The sequence below is a fragment of the Tursiops truncatus genome, chromosome 15 (genome assembly GCF_011762595.2).
Source record: "Tursiops truncatus isolate mTurTru1 chromosome 15, mTurTru1.mat.Y, whole genome shotgun sequence".
Taxonomy (NCBI): Eukaryota; Metazoa; Chordata; class Mammalia; order Artiodactyla; family Delphinidae; genus Tursiops; species Tursiops truncatus.
The window spans coordinates 40,690,115-40,708,114 of NC_047048.1; the positions used below are offsets into that span (position 1 = coordinate 40,690,115).

The 18,000-nt window shown below is 42.6% G+C and overlaps 1 protein-coding gene and 1 pseudogene across 1 annotated transcript in view; one reads left to right on the forward strand and one right to left on the reverse strand.

The window, feature by feature from the left end:
• The window catches only part of CFAP61 (cilia and flagella associated protein 61), a 255,844-nt gene that overhangs the window by 16,163 nt on the left and 221,681 nt on the right, over window positions 1-18,000 (forward strand). The window contains exon 7 of the mRNA XM_073792625.1: window positions 12,591-12,723. Within this exon, the coding sequence (XP_073648726.1) occupies window positions 12,591-12,723 (133 nt within the window). The remainder of the gene's footprint in view (window positions 1-12,590; window positions 12,724-18,000) is intronic.
• Window positions 7,497-8,467, reverse strand: LOC109548711 (3-hydroxyisobutyrate dehydrogenase, mitochondrial pseudogene; annotated as a pseudogene).

Below are 18,000 nucleotides of genomic sequence, written 5' to 3' on the forward strand. Positions count from 1 at the left end.
CAGCCCCAAGGGGCTACCACTGACAGCATTCACCATGTGGATGTGCAGCCCAGGAGAACCCCCAGTGTCTGCATCCCCACTGACATCTGACTGTAGCCACATGAGAGACCCCAAGCACGCACTGCCCAGCTGAGTCCTCCCAGGTTTCTGATGCACAAAACTGTGAGCAAAATAGAACGGCTGTTTTGAAATAAGAGGGCCTATAAAATCATTTCACAAGGGTGGTTGGTTCCTTTATCAGTGAAGAGTAAGCTGTATCTTTTGGGGGTAACCATTGCCATATTTGTTTTTGTTTGTTTGTTTTTATTTTGGGCTGCACCACGTGGCATGCGGGGATCTTAGTTCCCCGACCAGGGATTGAACCCGTGCCCCTGGCAGTGGAAGCGTGGAGTTCTAACCACTGGACCGCCAGGGACTTCCCACCATTGCCATATTTGATGAGTGCTGCATTTCTTTAGAAAGTATAGAAACTAAATTTTTTAAAAAGCAAGAGCCTAATGTTTACCAGGCATGTAGTGTTATGGCATAATTGTTAAGAATTTGCAGTAGTGACATGAGGTAGATCTTGATCCTGATCTTGGTTTTACTACTCACCAGATGGGTTAACTTAAAGAAGGAACTGGGCCTCCGCAGGCCTCAGTTTCCTCTCTGTCCCTGGGTGTGAGCATATTGTCTGCTGTATGGGACTGTTGTAGTGATGGGATGAGCTGATAAAAATCAAGTACTTAGCACGCTGCCAGTCACATGTAGGTGCCCAAGGAAATTAAATATTATTATTAATATTATTAGAGTTATCTGGGGAAGAGAGACCCATCTATGATAAACTGTGATGCTGTGTAGCTTGAAGGAGGGAAGGGCAGAGAGGGATGAAGACAGCTTCAACCCCCCAGGCCCCCCAAAATCTAAATGTTCATCAACGTGTAAATGTTCACAAACTGTGGTACCTCTGTACAATGGACACTACTCAGCAATGAAATGGAATAAACTACGTGTACACACAATAGCATGGATCAGTCTCAGAAAGCTTATGCTGAATGAAAGAAGGCAGACATAGAAACAAAGACCATATACTGTTGATTTCACTTGTAAGATGTACAAAACAGGAGAGGTCAGATCAGTGGTTGCCTCTGGCGGAGGGAAGAGTGATGGTGGGAGGGATACGGCGGGGAGACAGTGCTCTGTGCATTGATCAGGGTGCACGCGGCACACGCGGCTGTCAAAGGTCATCGAGCTGCACTCTTAATATCTGTGCACTGTACACTATATTATTATACCTCAGTGGGAAAAATGTAAAAGAAAAGAGGCTTCATAGAGAAGGTAGCCTCTGAATCTGGTCAGGAAGGGTGAGTCAGAGTTCAGCCATATGGACAGATGGGCAAAGGCGTGGAGGCAGGAAAGCACCCGGAATGTCTGCTACCAGGCAGGTGGGCAGATGTGAGGAAGAGCAGAAAAAGTGTGATGAGCAGGCTTTAACTTGGAGCCAGCAGGAAGCACTGAAGAAAGGCATGGTATGGACTGTATGTTAAAAAGAACTGCTTTTCATGTGGCCAGTGGCTTGCAGGGGAGGAGCACAGAACAGTCTGGCCAAGAATGATGCCGGCTGGAATTCAGGCAGTGACGAATCAAAGAGGTCCAGGTTGGGGAATGGATCAAGGCAGGTGCATAGATGCAAAGAAATGTTTGAGAGGGAAGGTGCAGTTTGATTACCAATTGGTTAGAGAAGTTGAAGGATGAGAATGAGTTAATGGTGACTCGGGGTTTCAACTTTAGGGGGGATGGTGGATTCATTAACTGAAAGTGGAAGTAATAGCACTAGATGGACAGGAGACAGTTGGAAATACAGGGCTTCTCATGAATGAGGAGATCATGAGAATAACGGAGATGGTCTAGTTGAGGGGGAGATTTTAAAGTGGAAAGCAGAGGATTAGAGCACAATTTTGAAAGATGAAAGTGAGCCGTTAATGATTGTAAAGAAAAATTGGAAGAGGGGTATTGTAGAAGTCAAAGACTCTTAAAGTGGCAAATCAAATAATTCGTAGTGAAATCAAATAATTTGAATACAAAGAAGAAACCGTTGGATTTGGTAATTTAAAAGACACAGATGAGAGGAATAAAATTGATGAACTACTAGCTAAACTGACCAAGAAAAAAAAGAGAGAAAATATATCACTGATATCAGTATTGAAAGAGGTGATATCATTACAGATCCTAAAGACATTGAAAGGATAAGGGAAGACTGCAACAACTCTATAAATTCAACAATTTGTGTTCAAACACAAACTACCAAAACTCATTTTAGAAATAAGAATAGGACTTCCCTGGTGGTGCAGTGGTTAAGAATCCGCCTGCCAATGCAGGGACACGGGTTCGAGCCCTGGTCTGGGAAGATCCCACATGCCATGGAACAACCAAGCCCACGCACCACAACTACTGAGCCTGCGCTCTAGAGCCTGCGAGCCACAACTACTAAGCCCTGTGCGCCTAGAGCCCATGCTCCGCAACAAGAGAAGCCACCGCAGTGAGAAGCCCACGTACCACAATGAAGAGAAGCCCCTGCTCGCCACAACTAGAGAAAGCCTGCGCGCAGCAAGGAAGACCCAATGCAGCGAAAAATAAATAAATAATTAATTAAATTTACTTAAAAAAAAAGAATAACTTGAGTAATTCTATACCTATTGAAGAAAAGTCCAGTGAACTTTGGGTGAGAGGGAGGGTGACTGCCTGCCCTGACGCTGACCCCTCCCCCAGCCCCCACCCATCCTGACTTGCTTCTTCTCTTTTCTTTCCTCTTGTTGTGGCTCTGAACTCTGCCCCTTCCAGGATTTGGGCCTCAGCTTTCTCCCAGGCTCATCCCTTTGGCTCCTCTGCACCAGTCTTTGCCATTCAGTCCAGTGCTCTACCTCTGGCCACTTGGCAGTTTTTTAAATTACGTTTTGAGAAATTTCTGATAATTAATTTCTTAGGATCTTGTAAGTAGTCTCAATTGCTGTAATTTTGTCTTCATTTCATTTAGAAATCTCTCATTTTTTTTCCTGCCATTTGCTAATTAATTTGAGACATGGGCTCATTTAATAAAATGAATTATATTTTCAAATCAGAAAACATTTTAAAGAAAAAATTACTCATTGTTTCAGTCTTCTATGTGAGTATGTAACCATACATGCAAATGCAAGTATATGTGTGTATTCACACTCTCTCTCTCTCCCTCCCTCCCTCTCTCTCTCTCTCTCTCTCTCTCTCCCTCTCTCTCTCTCTCTCTCTCTCTCTATATATATATATATATATATACATACACATATATATATATATATATGCACATATATGTCTATAGTCATGATAATATGTTCTGTTAATTGTATTTTCCACTTAAGGTACCAGCTCATCCACCTTCCAGATCAATTTTGTTCTTTTTCATGGCTGTGTGGTGTTTCATCATGTGGTTCTACTATAATTCATTTAAATATTCCTTATTTATGGAAATTTGTCCTCTTTTTTTTTCTATAACAAGAAATGCTGTGGTAAACAGCCTTGTACATATATTTTTAAGCATTCATGCTATTTTTCTCTGTAGTATAGATACCTACAAGTGGAATTTCTGGGTAAGGTTGCATTAAACACTAACATTTAAAAATAGATACTACCAAATTATTCAACCAAAATAATCATGTCAATTTGTATCCTAACCAATAGAGTCTCATTTTCTTGCACCTTCATTTATGCTGGATGTTTCAGTTATTAAAACTGTCTCCAGGGCTTCCCTGGTGGTGCAGTGGTTGAGAGTCTGCCTGCCGATGCAGGGGACACGGGTTCGTGCCCCGGTCCGGGAAAGATCCCACATGCCGCAGAGCGGCTAGGCCCGTAAGCCACGGCCGCTGAGCGTGCGCATCCGTAGCCTGTGCTCCGCAACGGGAGAGGCCATAACAGTGAGAGGCCTGCGTACCGCAAAAAAACAAACAAAAAAAACTGTCTCCAATACAATAGTAATTTGTTGTTTTAATTTGCATTTATCCAAATACTTGTGGGTTTCAGTGCGATTTTACAGGTTCCTTTTTAAGTGTAGAAAATAGTTGCATTTAAAATAATTTCCAGTTTAGAAATTATCCAGATGGATGATTAAACATGTGCATGCAAAGCAGACAGTTCTTTGGGGGAGGGTAGAGGGGAATGGTTACAGTTGAGGTAGGCACATTTCCAGGTCTTTTTTGTTTTTTTTTTCACTTACTAGGTCACCAGTTTATTATAAAAGGATATAACTTAGGAACAGTCAGATGGAAGAAGTGCGCAGGGCAAGGTGTGGGGAAGGGGCTCAGAACCTCCGTGCCCCCTCCAGGCTCACCACTCTCCCCAAACTTCCACGTGTTCACCAACCTGGAAGCTCCGAATTTTCTTAAAGTGTAGGCAGTATACAAACTTTGGGTCATGGGAATTGTCATTTTCTTGAGGCATTTTAAAGCTTATATACTTTCGACATAGATATTCAGCAAGACATGATTGTAATAGAAAATTATATATAAATCTAATACTGAAACTGACATATGCGGAGGCAGCCTATCTCAAAATCCCCTATTTCTGGGGTAGGGGCATGAGTGGAATAGGTGAGGGAGATTAAGAGGTAAAAACTTCCAGTTACAAAATAAATGAGTCATGGGGGAAAAATCACCTATTTCTTTCACTTTTTGAAAAGTAAGTGGCATCTTTGCTAACTTACTCACAGATCCCCACTTGTCATTTCAAGGATGTAAGGCGCTGGAGAAGTCAGGTGTAGAGTGTGCCTCGTCCAGTGCTGGCTCCTAGAAGCACATGGTAACTGGTGGTTATAAGCTGGTCTCCCAGTTCCCTCCTTCCCACCCCCTCCTTCCTTTCTTCCTTCTACCCTTGAAAACTTGAGTGTTGTGAGTGCTAACCTTCATGTGGACAGGCTGTCCTGGCCTGAACTAAACCTCACAATTCCTTACCCTGAGGTCATGCTTATTCAGCCTCTGAGGGTGAAGTGTCCTGCTGGTCCAGAAAATCTGCAAGAAGCAATTCACGAGAGGAACATAGTGCTGGTGGCAAAGCGATGACAGAGGGTACTTTGTAATGAGGAAGGGATGTTTAGAAAAAGAGAACTTTTTAGTATATAGTCACGAAATACAGAGATAACTGACATTATGAGAGTTGATGCTTTTGCTTGCAGAAGGGGAAGTGTAACACATTTTAAGAGGCCCTCTGTCCACAGCGTTCATATTAGACTTTTGATACTTACAGGTGTAGGACTTCAGGTATCTGGAAAATGTACTTATGTGGATGATCTCCCTCCTTAAGGATACAGGAAAAAAGGACACTTCAGAGTCAGATGGGCGTGGCCATGCGTCCGCTTAGGCTGCCTCATTTCTCTTGTTTCCCCCGCATTTATTTCTCAACATCTGTTTCATCAGTTGTTACTTGCACTGATAATTAATGGTGAAGAACACAGTTCTTAAGACACTAAACCAGTGAAGAGTTTGGGGATGCAATTATCCTTCTGCCATTTACCTAGCAACGCATTCAGAGCCAGCGAATTAACACTGTAATCCCCAGTCCCATTTCTTTGATTTACCCATGTGGAAAATTGTGCTGTAATGTGCCCCTCTACTTAGACACAAATTACTGAAGTTCCTGTTCTGTATTTTGCATAATATATGAAGTAAAGCATAGCTGCTTCTAGACACATCTTTATAATCTGTAATGGGCTTGATTAATCATTGGTGGTGGATTTGAGATGTTCTCAGATTTAGAAGCTATTGGAATGGCCTTTCTGGGGGGAACCTACCTTTTTCAAGTGCTCACAGGGATAGGAGAGGACTCACTTAAGGAACGGATTGTGTGCTGTCAGTCAGTGTTGTAAAGTAATTTAAAGTTTCCTTTATATAGTACTGCTTTTTTGCTAGTAACAAAAATCAAGTTAGGTCAACATTTAGGACTTTAGGTCAATTTAGGACTTTAAAATATAAGATGTGGTGTTTTTTAAATGCTAACTTCTCACCTTTTAAAGCAGTTATTTTTATTAAGCGTTTGATAGTCTCACGATTATTAGGAATCCACTTAAGCTTGACTTCTGAGCAATTTCATGTAAATGAACATTCTGATGCTTAAGTGATAACTATCCTAAAGCATTCGAAGGAAGTAGTAGGGCAGTTAGGAATTTCACCACTAGTCTTCTTGAGTCCTGATAAGTAACCCAGCAAATAGAATTTGGTTCACAATCCAACTGGAACTATGGTGTGCCAACACAGACTTTTGGATCAGATCCCAGTGGTGTAAGTGCAGGGGCCTCTAATTGGCCCTGAATGTGCTTTGAAGCACTTCATTCCGAAGTCCTCCGTAACTTGTCAAATCATGACATTTTCCAATGAGTAGAAGCTAAATGGCTCCAAGACCCATGTTAAAGTTTTGAATGGAATATACGGTTTAGAAATGATGGATTTGATTCTCCTAAAGAAGACCACTAGAGGTCACAAGAGATCTTAGAAAGAAAAAGGTGCTTTGTTTCACACAGCTGAATAAAAAGAAAAATCTAGTTGCTTAGCTGGCACCCACTGTAGGTTCTCCAACCCCAAGTTGAAACTGTTCGTGGTAAGGGTTGGTTTAAGCCAAATACATTGCACTTTTCAGCGCTACCACTAAACTGGATTCTCTGAATTTTTCTTTATTCATTGATTTCTTTTTTTTATCAACATAGAAATTTATTTGAATTCAAAATAATATGGTTATATTTAGGATAATATAATAATTATGTAAAGCACATATCATCGTTGGCTCTGAAACAGTTCTAAAGATGTGATTCTTTCGAAGTCAAAAATTATGTAGTAAGAATGTACTGTACAAATGTACAAAAATATAAAAAATAAGGTTGCTGAGTATTGGGAGTTGTTACAAGAGGGGCACACCAGGGTAATGTAACAGAGTCCAGATTACATAGCATGTAGCAAGGAGTTCTCGCCTTATCAGCTCCTGGAAAGTGAACGGGTAACCTCACAATGCAAGGATACCACCACTGGGTTAACAGGACAACCTTTCTGAGGGACACAGGAGTAATTCACTATACTTCCCCTTTCTCTAACTCCTTTCCTCACACCGATTTCTTTTCTTTCCTCCAGGATAGGTTTTATCCTGTGGGAAAAAAATTTGCTTTTATTTGTAAAGTGGAGTAAATAATATCCTGATTGGAGTAGGCAGCGTTTTAGCTGACAGAGCTCAGGAATCAAACTTTTGGAAAAGGTCAATCAGCTAGCTAGCAAAGACCATCAGTGGCTTGCAGAAAAAACCACAAATTCAGATAATATGTCCTTGCTAAATAGATAAAAAGAATAAGCAGTTAAATAAATATGGGTGAAAAATCCCAGGGTTTACTGTGACCTAGACAATCAAAAGCAGACAGGTGACCTTTGATTAAGCCCATTTACTTGTGGAGTGAGCTATAAGGGGCTCCAAGATAGAGTGTGGTTTCCAACAGCGTCCACAGCCAAAGGGCAAACTCAGAACATCTCCTCCTCTCGTAGAAACTGGAACACGGATGAGAAGTCTTTTTTGGAGTAGCCCTTCACGCATATCATCCTGTAGATCTAATGGGCCTGAGTGCCCAGAAGGATTGAGCTGTTCGTGCTGGTAGCAGAGTCTTGTGTTAATCCCAGATCCTTAGCCATGAGTGTTGTTCCGAGTCTACCCTGATAGTTATCAGCCGAGGGAACTCCATCCGTCACCCCAGGTACAGGATTATAAGTGTCACTTGACCAACATCGTCCTGAGCTCATATTTAGGATTTTAGCCAGGAGTTTTGGGTCAAGCCCCAACCTGATTCCCAGATTCATAGCTTCAGCAGTTCCGGTCATACTAAGCTAACAGCAAGTTGTTGCAGATCTTTGCAGCCTGCCCACTCCCAGCAGCTCCACAACACGCCGCATTGGAGCCCACACATCCCAGCAGCTGTTGGGCAGCAGCAGCAAATTCGTCTGCGACCCCTCCCACCATAAACGTGAGGTTCGCAGACCGAGCAGCTCCCACACCACCAGAAACGGGCATCCATGAAAACTGCTCCCATTTTCTCAACTTCTTTGGCCAATTCTTTCAAAACCATAGGATCAATAGTGCTGGAATCTATTAACAGTGAGCCTTGCTTCACTTTCTTTAGAATTCCATTTGCTCCAGAATAAGCTTCTATCGCATTGATGCTGGTGGGCAACACTGTGATAATTCTGTCAGCTTTTTCAGCTACATCTGCTGGGGAAGACACTACCTGTTCACGTGCATCTAGAAACTCTTTGCATGCATCAGGGAACACATCATAAATAATGAGTGGTTAGCCATTTTTCATGAGATTTTTTGCCATTGGATTCCCCATGTTGCCTACTCCAGTGAATCCAACTTGAGTCTTAGAAGCCACTGACCTAGAACACACTGCTGCAAGGCTGGCCACTGCTGGTTGCTGCCGGCGGCTCCACGGAGCCATAACGAGGCTGCCATGCTGCCCCCACCCCACCTCCCCGTGGTGACTTCTGCGGCTCCCAGCTCAGCCACTGACTGCTAGGGTGCGCAGTGCAGCGGGTGGGATCAGCTGCAGCTATTCACTGATTTCTTAAAGAACATGCACACATATATACACACTCTCTCAGGCTTAAATAAATACAATATTTATGGCATTTAAAGATCAGAATCACTTTTCCAGTGGTACATTTTTAAGTCTAGCTAATGAAATTCGGATCCTCTCTGGTTGTGGAAGTTGCCATCAGACAGGAGAGAGGAGGCCATGCCAGTATTCTGAACGCAAAGATGGGCTGCGGCCGTCCTTACGGCCCCTAAGCAGGAACTTACCATCTGTGAGTTCGCAGTGGTTTCTTTGCTGGCAAGGAAACAACGCACACCTCCCGCATCCAGGGAAGCCACCTGTAGATTCTCCTCTAGGCTTGTGATGCTACAGAAGAGTGGTCCGGATGCTGAGAGGTCCACCTGCCACCACGGGACAGTGCCAGCCGGCCGGGCAAGTGCCCTGGGGTCTGGCATTGCGCTGCTCCTTGAAAGCCCCGTTCACTGATGTAGTGGAAGTGGTGAGTGAGTTTGTCCTCCCTTCTCCCCACCTCTGAGGAAGCCAGCGACAGCCACCAGGGCCCTGTCATCCTTCACCTTGCCTTCTCCTGGGTTTACAGGACACCCAAGCCCCAAGTGAGGTGTCCTGAGAGGCTGTTGATTTTCTTCAGCTTTGGATCCCGCCCCATTTTCACTAGCATGTTTTTCAGAGTTTAGTGGACATTTAAGGGCCTGGATGATCAAACCCGTTTCTATGGGATGGACCTTTTGTTTCCTCCAAACAAGTTAAAATAAAACAGTCTATAATCAATTACATTAACACGCACGTGGTCGCCTTCTCCAAGCACGTGCTGGCTGGAAGCTCCAAAGGAAGGCTGATCCTTATTCAGCGGTGTCAGCCTCATTGTACTTTGTGTTGGTCAACCCTGACCTTCATAATCATCACCACCTAAACTCTGGGGGTCACGGAAGTGCTGGGCACGTGGCCCTGCTGTGCCCAGCGGCTCCACAGGAAGCTGTGGCTCTCCTATCCGAGCGGCAGGCAGTGCTCAAATTTAAACATTTTACTGAATGAATTGTTTTCAGTAGCCAGGGTGTCTGTTTCCATGGGGCTGGACTTTGTCATATGCCATTTGAGACTCTGCGAGGCTGATGTCGTACTTTATCATTAGCACCGGGGCTGATGCAAGATCATAAATCATCGATTACCCCAAGGAATGCGTTTCTTAGAACAAGTTCCTCTTTATCCATTTTGGGGAAGGGCTGAAGGGAGAGACTCTTCAGAGCTCCACGATGTGGATGTTTTCTTCTTATTCCCAGAAGAGTAAGTGTTGAGGTGTGATTATGGATCACTTTGTCCACGGGCTGCCGAGGGCTCATGACTAGGCTTACGGCCCCGGGTCTCTCTGAACCTTTATTCCTGATTTTTATACCGCAAAGTAGTATTTTTGTGTCCATCATATAGATAAAAGCCCATGGTACACAGTGATAGCTGTCTTGATCCACTTAAGAAGATTAGGATATTGAATTACTTTCACATAATTTAAAATAATTATCTCTGTTAATAAATACTGATGTGGACTTTGTTTTTTGGCAGGATATTTGAAAGTAGATTTTTTGGCTGTTCTCTCCTAGAATCTTCTTGTTTTGTTTTTTCTTAACCAATATCGTCTAGGACTCTTTATACAGAGAAAAGCCATCTCCATTAGCAGCACCTTTTTGAGGGTGGTTTTGCGGGGAAATGAGGGGTTTCTGGAATGCACTGGGGCCTTCTCGGCCCTTCCAGCTGAGGTCCGGGGCTCTCAGGTGGAGGCAGCTGATGGGGGTTTCGGAGCATATCAGATGGTGGGGGGACTGTGAAGTTTCCCACAGCAGATGCTGCCAGGGGCTGACTGCCTGCCCGAGAGTGACCTTGAGGGCGTCCCCACACTGTACCCTCCCGCTCTCCTCGTACCTGCCCTTGTGCAGGTGAGACACCAAGGCTCAGCAGCGAGGGGACCGGGCCAATTTCTCAACCAGGAGAGGCAGAGGCTGATTAGAGGGCTGGGAGTTGCCAGCGTGGAGCGGGGGTCACTCCCCAGAGGCGCCCCCTTGGACCACACGTCCGCACCTGCAAACAGGCCGAGCGACGGCACCCCAGCGCTGTCAGTGCGTGCGGTAGGGCCCCATCCATGTTGGCTGTCACTGTTGCCCCTGGGCTGTGGGCTCCAGGGTGTGCAGATGTCAAAGGTCGACAAAGCCGGATGCTGGTAAGGACAGATTTTAATCCGTAATAACCGTTGCGATAGGGGGAAACATCCAGGGTGGACTGAACTCTGATTTGTACAGAGGTGACTGGGCCTTTTTTTCTTTTTAATTTTAATTTATGTATTTTTGGCTGCATTGGGTCTTCATTGCTGCACGCCGGCTTTCTCTAGTTGCGTCGAGTGGGGGCTACTCTTTGTTGCAGCGTGCGGGCTTCAGTAGTTGTGGTGCGTGGTCTTCAGTAGTTGTGGCATGCGGGCTCAGTAGTTGTGGCTCACGGGCTTAGTTGCTCCACGGTGACTGGGCCTTTTGAAGAGAAAAGGAGGGAAAATAAAACATAAATAAAACATAAATAAATAAAATTAAATAAAATAAAGAGAAAATGAGGGAGCTGGGTGGGGAGTGAGCAGGGTCTCAATAGAGTCAGGGAAGTGACAAATTACAAAAAATGGGAAGGCAGGGTTGGTCCCTGTGAGACCCATCTGAGTCACTCACTAGCCCTGATGGAAATTAGGCTCCTGCCCTCCCAAAGAGGCTGGGAGATGGGGCCTTATCCTCAGGTGTCGCTGGAACAAACAGGAACTTCTTCTGGCAGCCCTGAGCTTTCTCAGGCAGGCACTTTAAGGGGGTCTCAGGTCCTTCTAGGGATGTGGCCTTGAGCTGTTAGGAACTGTTAGTGTTTGTTCATGTCTTTTCAGGCCTAGTGGAAAAGAGGCTCAGGGTGTACTAGGCTAGGGTCTGGTCACGGAGTCTTTGTCACTCATTAGATGGAGCTGCTATTAACATCAAAGGAACATATTGGAAGATAAAGTGGGATGATGAAGATGTCAGAGTAATGAAATAAGGGGGAGGGAGGATAAAGGTAGTAGCTAAATCAGTTACACTAGAAAAATATAATATGAACATGGAACATTTTAAAAGAAAAGGACCAGGAAAATGTATAAGAACATCCCAGACAGGTAAAATAGAGTAGACTTAATCACGAATCTGCTAAAAAGAAGAAAGGAATGTGGAATATGGCAGCAAAATGGAGACCAAGGACCAGCATCCTCATGCTGTAAACCTGGTTCTTGGGTCTTCCTCTCCCCACGCACTCTGGTGGTCGAGGTCACGGTAGAGGTCCTGAGAAGGAGGCTTGAGGTAGACGTGCCCAAGATGGTGAGCAGAGCTTCATTACCTTCAAGCCAGCATCTCCCCCTCCATGGAAGTAGAGAGACATTTTAGGAGTAAAGGGTACCATGGGCCTGTTGGGAGGAATGCATAAACAAGCTTAAATATTCTTTACCTTAGTAATTCCCAGAGTCTTTATAACTGTGACGATCCATGAGGGACACTATAGCAGAAAAGTGTTTTTAGACAGTGGATTTCTTCTAAGGGGAGGAAGGGCTGCTGGGAGCAATATCATAGAAGCAGTGCTCCTTGGAGCACTTTTGGGAGGTGCTGTGCCCACCTTGCTGTCCTCTGGCTCGTGAGCGATGCTGCCCTGCAGTCCACGCCCAGCAGGGCCGAGCGTGTCCCCTCTGCCTGGGACATCCCACCTCCAATTCTCGACACAGCTTCCTCCCCGTCTCCACTCAGATCTCACTCAAGTGTCACTCCCTGACCCCATCACTCTCCATCCCAAAGCAACTTACCACTCTTTGAAATGTTCCAGGTGATTTGTGTGTTACATTTTTGTTGTCTGTTCCCCCCATTAGAATGTAAGTTCATTTCGTGGGCGTGTTGCTCTATCCCTGGCATTTAGAACAGGGTGGCAGGAGCAAGCAGAGGAACCAGCACTGAATTTAAGCCTTTCCGGTAAACAGGGTGGAAGATCACGATGACCTCGTGCCAATATTCCTGCACCATGACACCATCCTGAAGGAGACTTATGGCGAATACTTCCTGGCTGAACTCATAGAGGCCCAAGATGAAGAGAATCATGCCATCGTGTGTGAGGTGCGTGATAAACCACCTGGGGGCCCGCTGAGGGAGAGGGATGACAGAAGTGAGCAGCCCTGGTCCCGGTTTGCTGAGCATCCCAGGAGCTGCCTCCCTCCCCGCTTCTAGGTGGTGTGCCCGGCCCTCCTCCCAGCTGTGCCATCACCCACCTCCCCAGGGTTCCCACTTTAGGTTTTCAGGTCTTACGAGGTCCTTCCAGATGCCCAGTCTTAACAGGCTCCAGCTCGAACTAGATGCAGCTGACTCCAAGTTCCTGGAAAATAACTCGGGCAAACATCTTACCGTTTGGGCTATGTGCCCCTTGGAGGATATGCCAGTCTTTGGTAGCAACAGTTAAAGCGAGCTTGAGCATGACGGTGGGCTCCAGGTGTGATGGATTTAACTGATGATTACCCTTGGTTTCAGTAGGTGAATTCTATCTCAGAAAAAATTTCTGATGCCAGGATGCACTGAGACCAATGAAAGAATCTTTTGGGGTAGAGCACATCAGTATATTTAAAAAGCTCCCCACATAATTCCAGTGTGCAGCCCAGGTGGTAAAACATTTATCTACATGATGGAAAAAGACATCAGGTGAAGAACAGGATTAATTTAAATATACATGGGCGTTAGTTTCTTAAGGTGAGAACTGGCCCTGAAAATTAGATTCTGATATACTAGTCCATGATAGCTGTTTCTCCTACATTTCAGCTACATTTTTATTCTTTCATATTTAGGTTTCTGCATTGTCTTTTAAGGACTTGCTTTCAAATATTGTCATTTGACCTTTAGCTCCACGCTGGTGACAGAAGGAAGGGTCATGAAATACTTGGGCCCAGCAGCACCATTTTGAAAAACCATGTCTTACTCGATGAAACAAAAACTGCTGATAATTAAAAGCCCAAATAAGGGCTTTTAATGACACAACTGTACCTATTCAGTTTTGTCAGGTCTTTGTTTTTTGGAGAAGGCCCTTATTTATTTATTTTTCCAGCTTTATTGAGATATAATTGACATATAACATTGTATAAGATTAAGGTGGACAATGCGTTAGTTTGACACACTTATATATTGCAAAATGATCACCACCATAGCATTAGCTAACATCTCCATCATGTCACATAATTACCACTTTCTTTTGTGGTGAAAACATTTAAAGTCTACTATCTTAACAACTTCCAGGTATATCATAGAGTATTATTAGCTATAATCAACACACTGTACATTAGATCCCCAGAACGTATTCATCTTATAACTGGAAATTTGTATCCTTTGATCAACACCTCCCCTTTGCCCTGCACCTAACCCCTCATAGCCACCATTCAACTCTCTGTTTCTTTGAGTTCAACCCTTTTAGATTCTACATAAAAGCAGTATCATACAGTATTTGTTTTTCTCTGTCTGACCTATTTCACTTAATATAATATCCTCAGGGTCCATCCTTGTTGTCACAAATGGCAGGATTTCCTTCTTTCTCATGGCTGAATAATATCCATTACATAAATGCGCACATATATATGTATACATACATACATACATACCACATCTTCTTTATCCGTTCATCTGTTGAGGGCCACTTAGGTTGTTTCCATATCTTGCCTATTGTGTATAATACTGCAGTAAACATGGGAGTGCAGAGATCTTTTCAGTACCCTGTTTTCATTTCCTTTGGATATATACCCAGAAGTGGAATTGCTGAATCATATGGTAGTTCTATTTTCAATTTTTTGAGGAACCTCCATGTTGTTTTCCATAGTGTCTGCACTAATTTACATCCCCACCAACAGTGCACAAGAGTTCCCTGCATCCTTGCTAACACTTGTTATCTCTTGTCTTTGGTGGGTTTTTTTTTTTTTTTTTTGGCTGCACTGTGCACCATGTGGGATCTTAGTTCCCCAACCAGGGATAGAACCTGCACCCCCTGCATTGGGAGCTCAGAGTCTTAACCACTGAACCACCAGGGAGGTCCCATTTCTTGTCTTTTGATGGTGGCCATTCTAACAGGTGTGAGGTGATAATCTTATTGTGATTTTGATTTGCATGTCCCTGATGATTAGTGATATTGAGCATCTTTTCATATACCTGTTGGCCATTTGGATGTCTTCTTAGAAAAATGTCTATTTAGTTCCTCTGCCCATTTTAAAATTGGGTTGTGTGGTTTTTTGCTGTTGAGTTGTATGGGTTCTTTGTATATTTTGGATATTAACCTCTTATCAGATATATGATTTGCAAATATTTTCTCCCATTCTGTAGGTTGCCTTTTTCATTTTGTTGTGTCTTTTGCTGTGTAGAAGTTTTTTTGTTTGATATAGTCTCACTAATTTTTGCTTTTGTTGCTTGTGCTTTTGGTGTTATATCAAAAAAATTGTTGCCAAGACTAATGTCAAGAAGCTTTCCCCTATGTTTTCTTGTAGGACTTTTATAGTTTCAGGTCTTATGTTTAAGTATGTAATCCATTTCCAGTTCATTTTTGTCAGTGGCATAAGATAAGGGTACAATTTCATTCTTCACCGTATGATTATCTCGTTTTCCCAGCACCATTTATTGAAGAGACTACCCTTTCTCCATTGAGTCTTCTCGGCTCCCTTGTCAAATTTTAGTTGACTGTAAATGTGGGAGTTTATTTCTGGACTCTCTATTCTGTTACATTGGTCTATGTGTCTGTTATTCCAGTAGTGTACTTTTTTTTAAATTTATTTTTAATTTATTTATTTTTGGCTGCGTTGGGTCTTCATTGCTGCGTGCGGGCTTTCTCTAGTTGTGGTGAGCAGGGGCTACTCTTCATTGCGGTGTGCAGGCTTCTCATTGTGGTGGCTTCTCTTGTTGCGGAGCATGGGTTCTAGGCACATGGGCTTCAGTAATTGTGGCACGTGGGCTCAGAAGTTGTGGCTCGTGGGCTCTAGAGCACAGGCTCAGTAGTTGTGGCTCACGGGCTTAGTTGCTCCGCGGCATGTGGGATCTTCCCAGACCAGGGATCGAACCTGTGTCCCCTGCATTGGCAGGTGGATTCTCAACCACTGAGTCACCAGGGAAGCCCCCATGTACTGTTTTGATTACCATAGCTTTGTAATATTGCTTGAAAACAGAAGTGTGATGCCTCTGGCTTTGTTTTTCTTTCTCAGTGTTGCTTTGGCTTTTGGGGGCCTTTTGTTGTTCCATACAAATTTTATGATTTTTTTTTCTGTTTCCATGAAAATGCCTTTGGAATTTTGATAGGGATTAATTGAATCTATGGATGGCTTTGAGCAGTATGGACATTTTGACAGCATATAATTCTTCTGGTCCGTGAACACAGGGTATTTTTCTATTTCTGTCTTCTTCATTTTCTTTCATCAGAGTCTTGTAGTTTTCAGTGTACAGATCTTTCATCTCCTTAGTTAAATTTATTCCTAGGTATTTTATTGTTTTTGATGCTATTGTGAATGGGACTGTTTTCGGTATTTCTTTTTCAGAGATTGTATTTCTAGTGTATAGAAGTGCAACTGATTTCTGTGTGTTGATTTTGCGTCCTACAACCTTACTGAATTTGTTGATTAGTTTTAACAGTGTTTAGGTAGAGTCTCTAGGATTTTCTGTATGTAAGATCATATCATCTACAAACAAAGACAATTTTGCATGTTCCTTTCCGATTTGGATGCAGTTTATTTCTTTTCCTTGCCTGATTTCTCTGGCTAGGATTCTAGTACTTTGGTGAAGAGGAATGGCGAGAGTGAGCACCCTCATCTTGTTCCTGATTGGAGGAAAAGCTTTCAATCTTGAACCATTGAGTATGATGATAGCTGTGGGCTTGTTATTATTGGCCTTTGTTATGTTGAAGTATGTTTCTTCTATACCCAATTTGTTGAGCATTTTAGTCATGAAAGGATGTTATATTTTGTCAAATGCTTTTTCTACATCTATTGAGATGATCATATGATTTTAATCTTTCACTCTATTAATGTAGTGTATCACATTTATTGATTTGCATGTATCGAACCTCCTTGCATCCCAGGGATAAGTACTGCTTGATCATGGTGTATGATCCTTTTAATGTGCTGTTGAATTCAGTTTGCTAATATCAATATTTTGTTGAGAATTTTTGCATCTGTATTTATCAGGGATATTTATCTGTAGTTTTCTTTTCTGTAATGTTCTTATTTGGCTTTGATATCAGGGTAATGCTTGCCTTATAAAATGAGATAGGAATGATCCCTCCTCCTTAATTTTCTGGAGGAGTTCAAGAAGGATTGGCATTAATTCTTCCTTAAATGTTCGCTAGAATTCACCAGTGAAACCCTCTGATCCTGGGCTTTTCTTTATTGGGAAGTTTTTGATTACTGATTCAATCTCCTTACTTGTTATTTGTCTATCAATATTTTCTGTTTCTTCATAATTCGGTCTAGGTAGCTTGTCTATTTCTAGGAATTTATCTGTTTCTTCTAGGTTATCCAATTTTTGGGTATATAATTTTTCTTAGTAATCTTTTACCCTTTGTATTTATGGCATCAGTTGTAATGTCTACTCTTTCCTTTCTGATTTTATTTCAGTCTTCTCTCTTTTTCTTAGTCTAGCTAACAGGTTGTCAATTTTGTTTACCTTTTAAAAAAACAGCTCTTAGTTTTTCTATTATTTTTCTGGTCTCTATTTCATTTATTTCTGCTCTGATCTTTGTTATTTTCTTCCTTCTGCTAACTTTGGGCTTAATTTGTTCTTCTTTTTCTAGATCTTTGAGGCATACAGTTAGGTTGTTTATTGAGATCTTTCTTTTTTCTCAATGTAGGCATTTACCACTATAAACTTACCTCTTAGAACTGCTTTTGCAGCATCCCCAAATTGGTTTATTGTATTTCCATTTTTGCTTGTTTCAAGATATTTTTTGATTCCCTTTTGTTTCTTTTTTGACCTCTTGGTCTTTCAGGAGTGTATTTTAAAATTTCCACATACTGTGAATTTTCCAGCTTTCCTCCTGTTATTGATTTCTAGTTTAATACCACTGTAGTTGGGAAAAATACTTGGTATGATTTAAATCTTCTTAAATTTGCTAAGACTCATTTTGTGATCTATCATATGATGTATCATGGAAAATGTTCCATGTGTTCTTGAGAAGCATTTGTACTCTGCTGCTCTTGAATGGGATGTTCTGTACACGTCTGTTAGGTTGATTTTATCTAAAGTATGAACCAAGTCTAACATTTTCTTGTTCATTTTCCCTCTGGATGGTCTATCCATTGCTGCAAGTAAGGTATTGAAGTCCCCTGCTATTATTGTACTGTTGTCTATTTCTCCCTTTATACCCGTTAGTATTTGCTTAATATA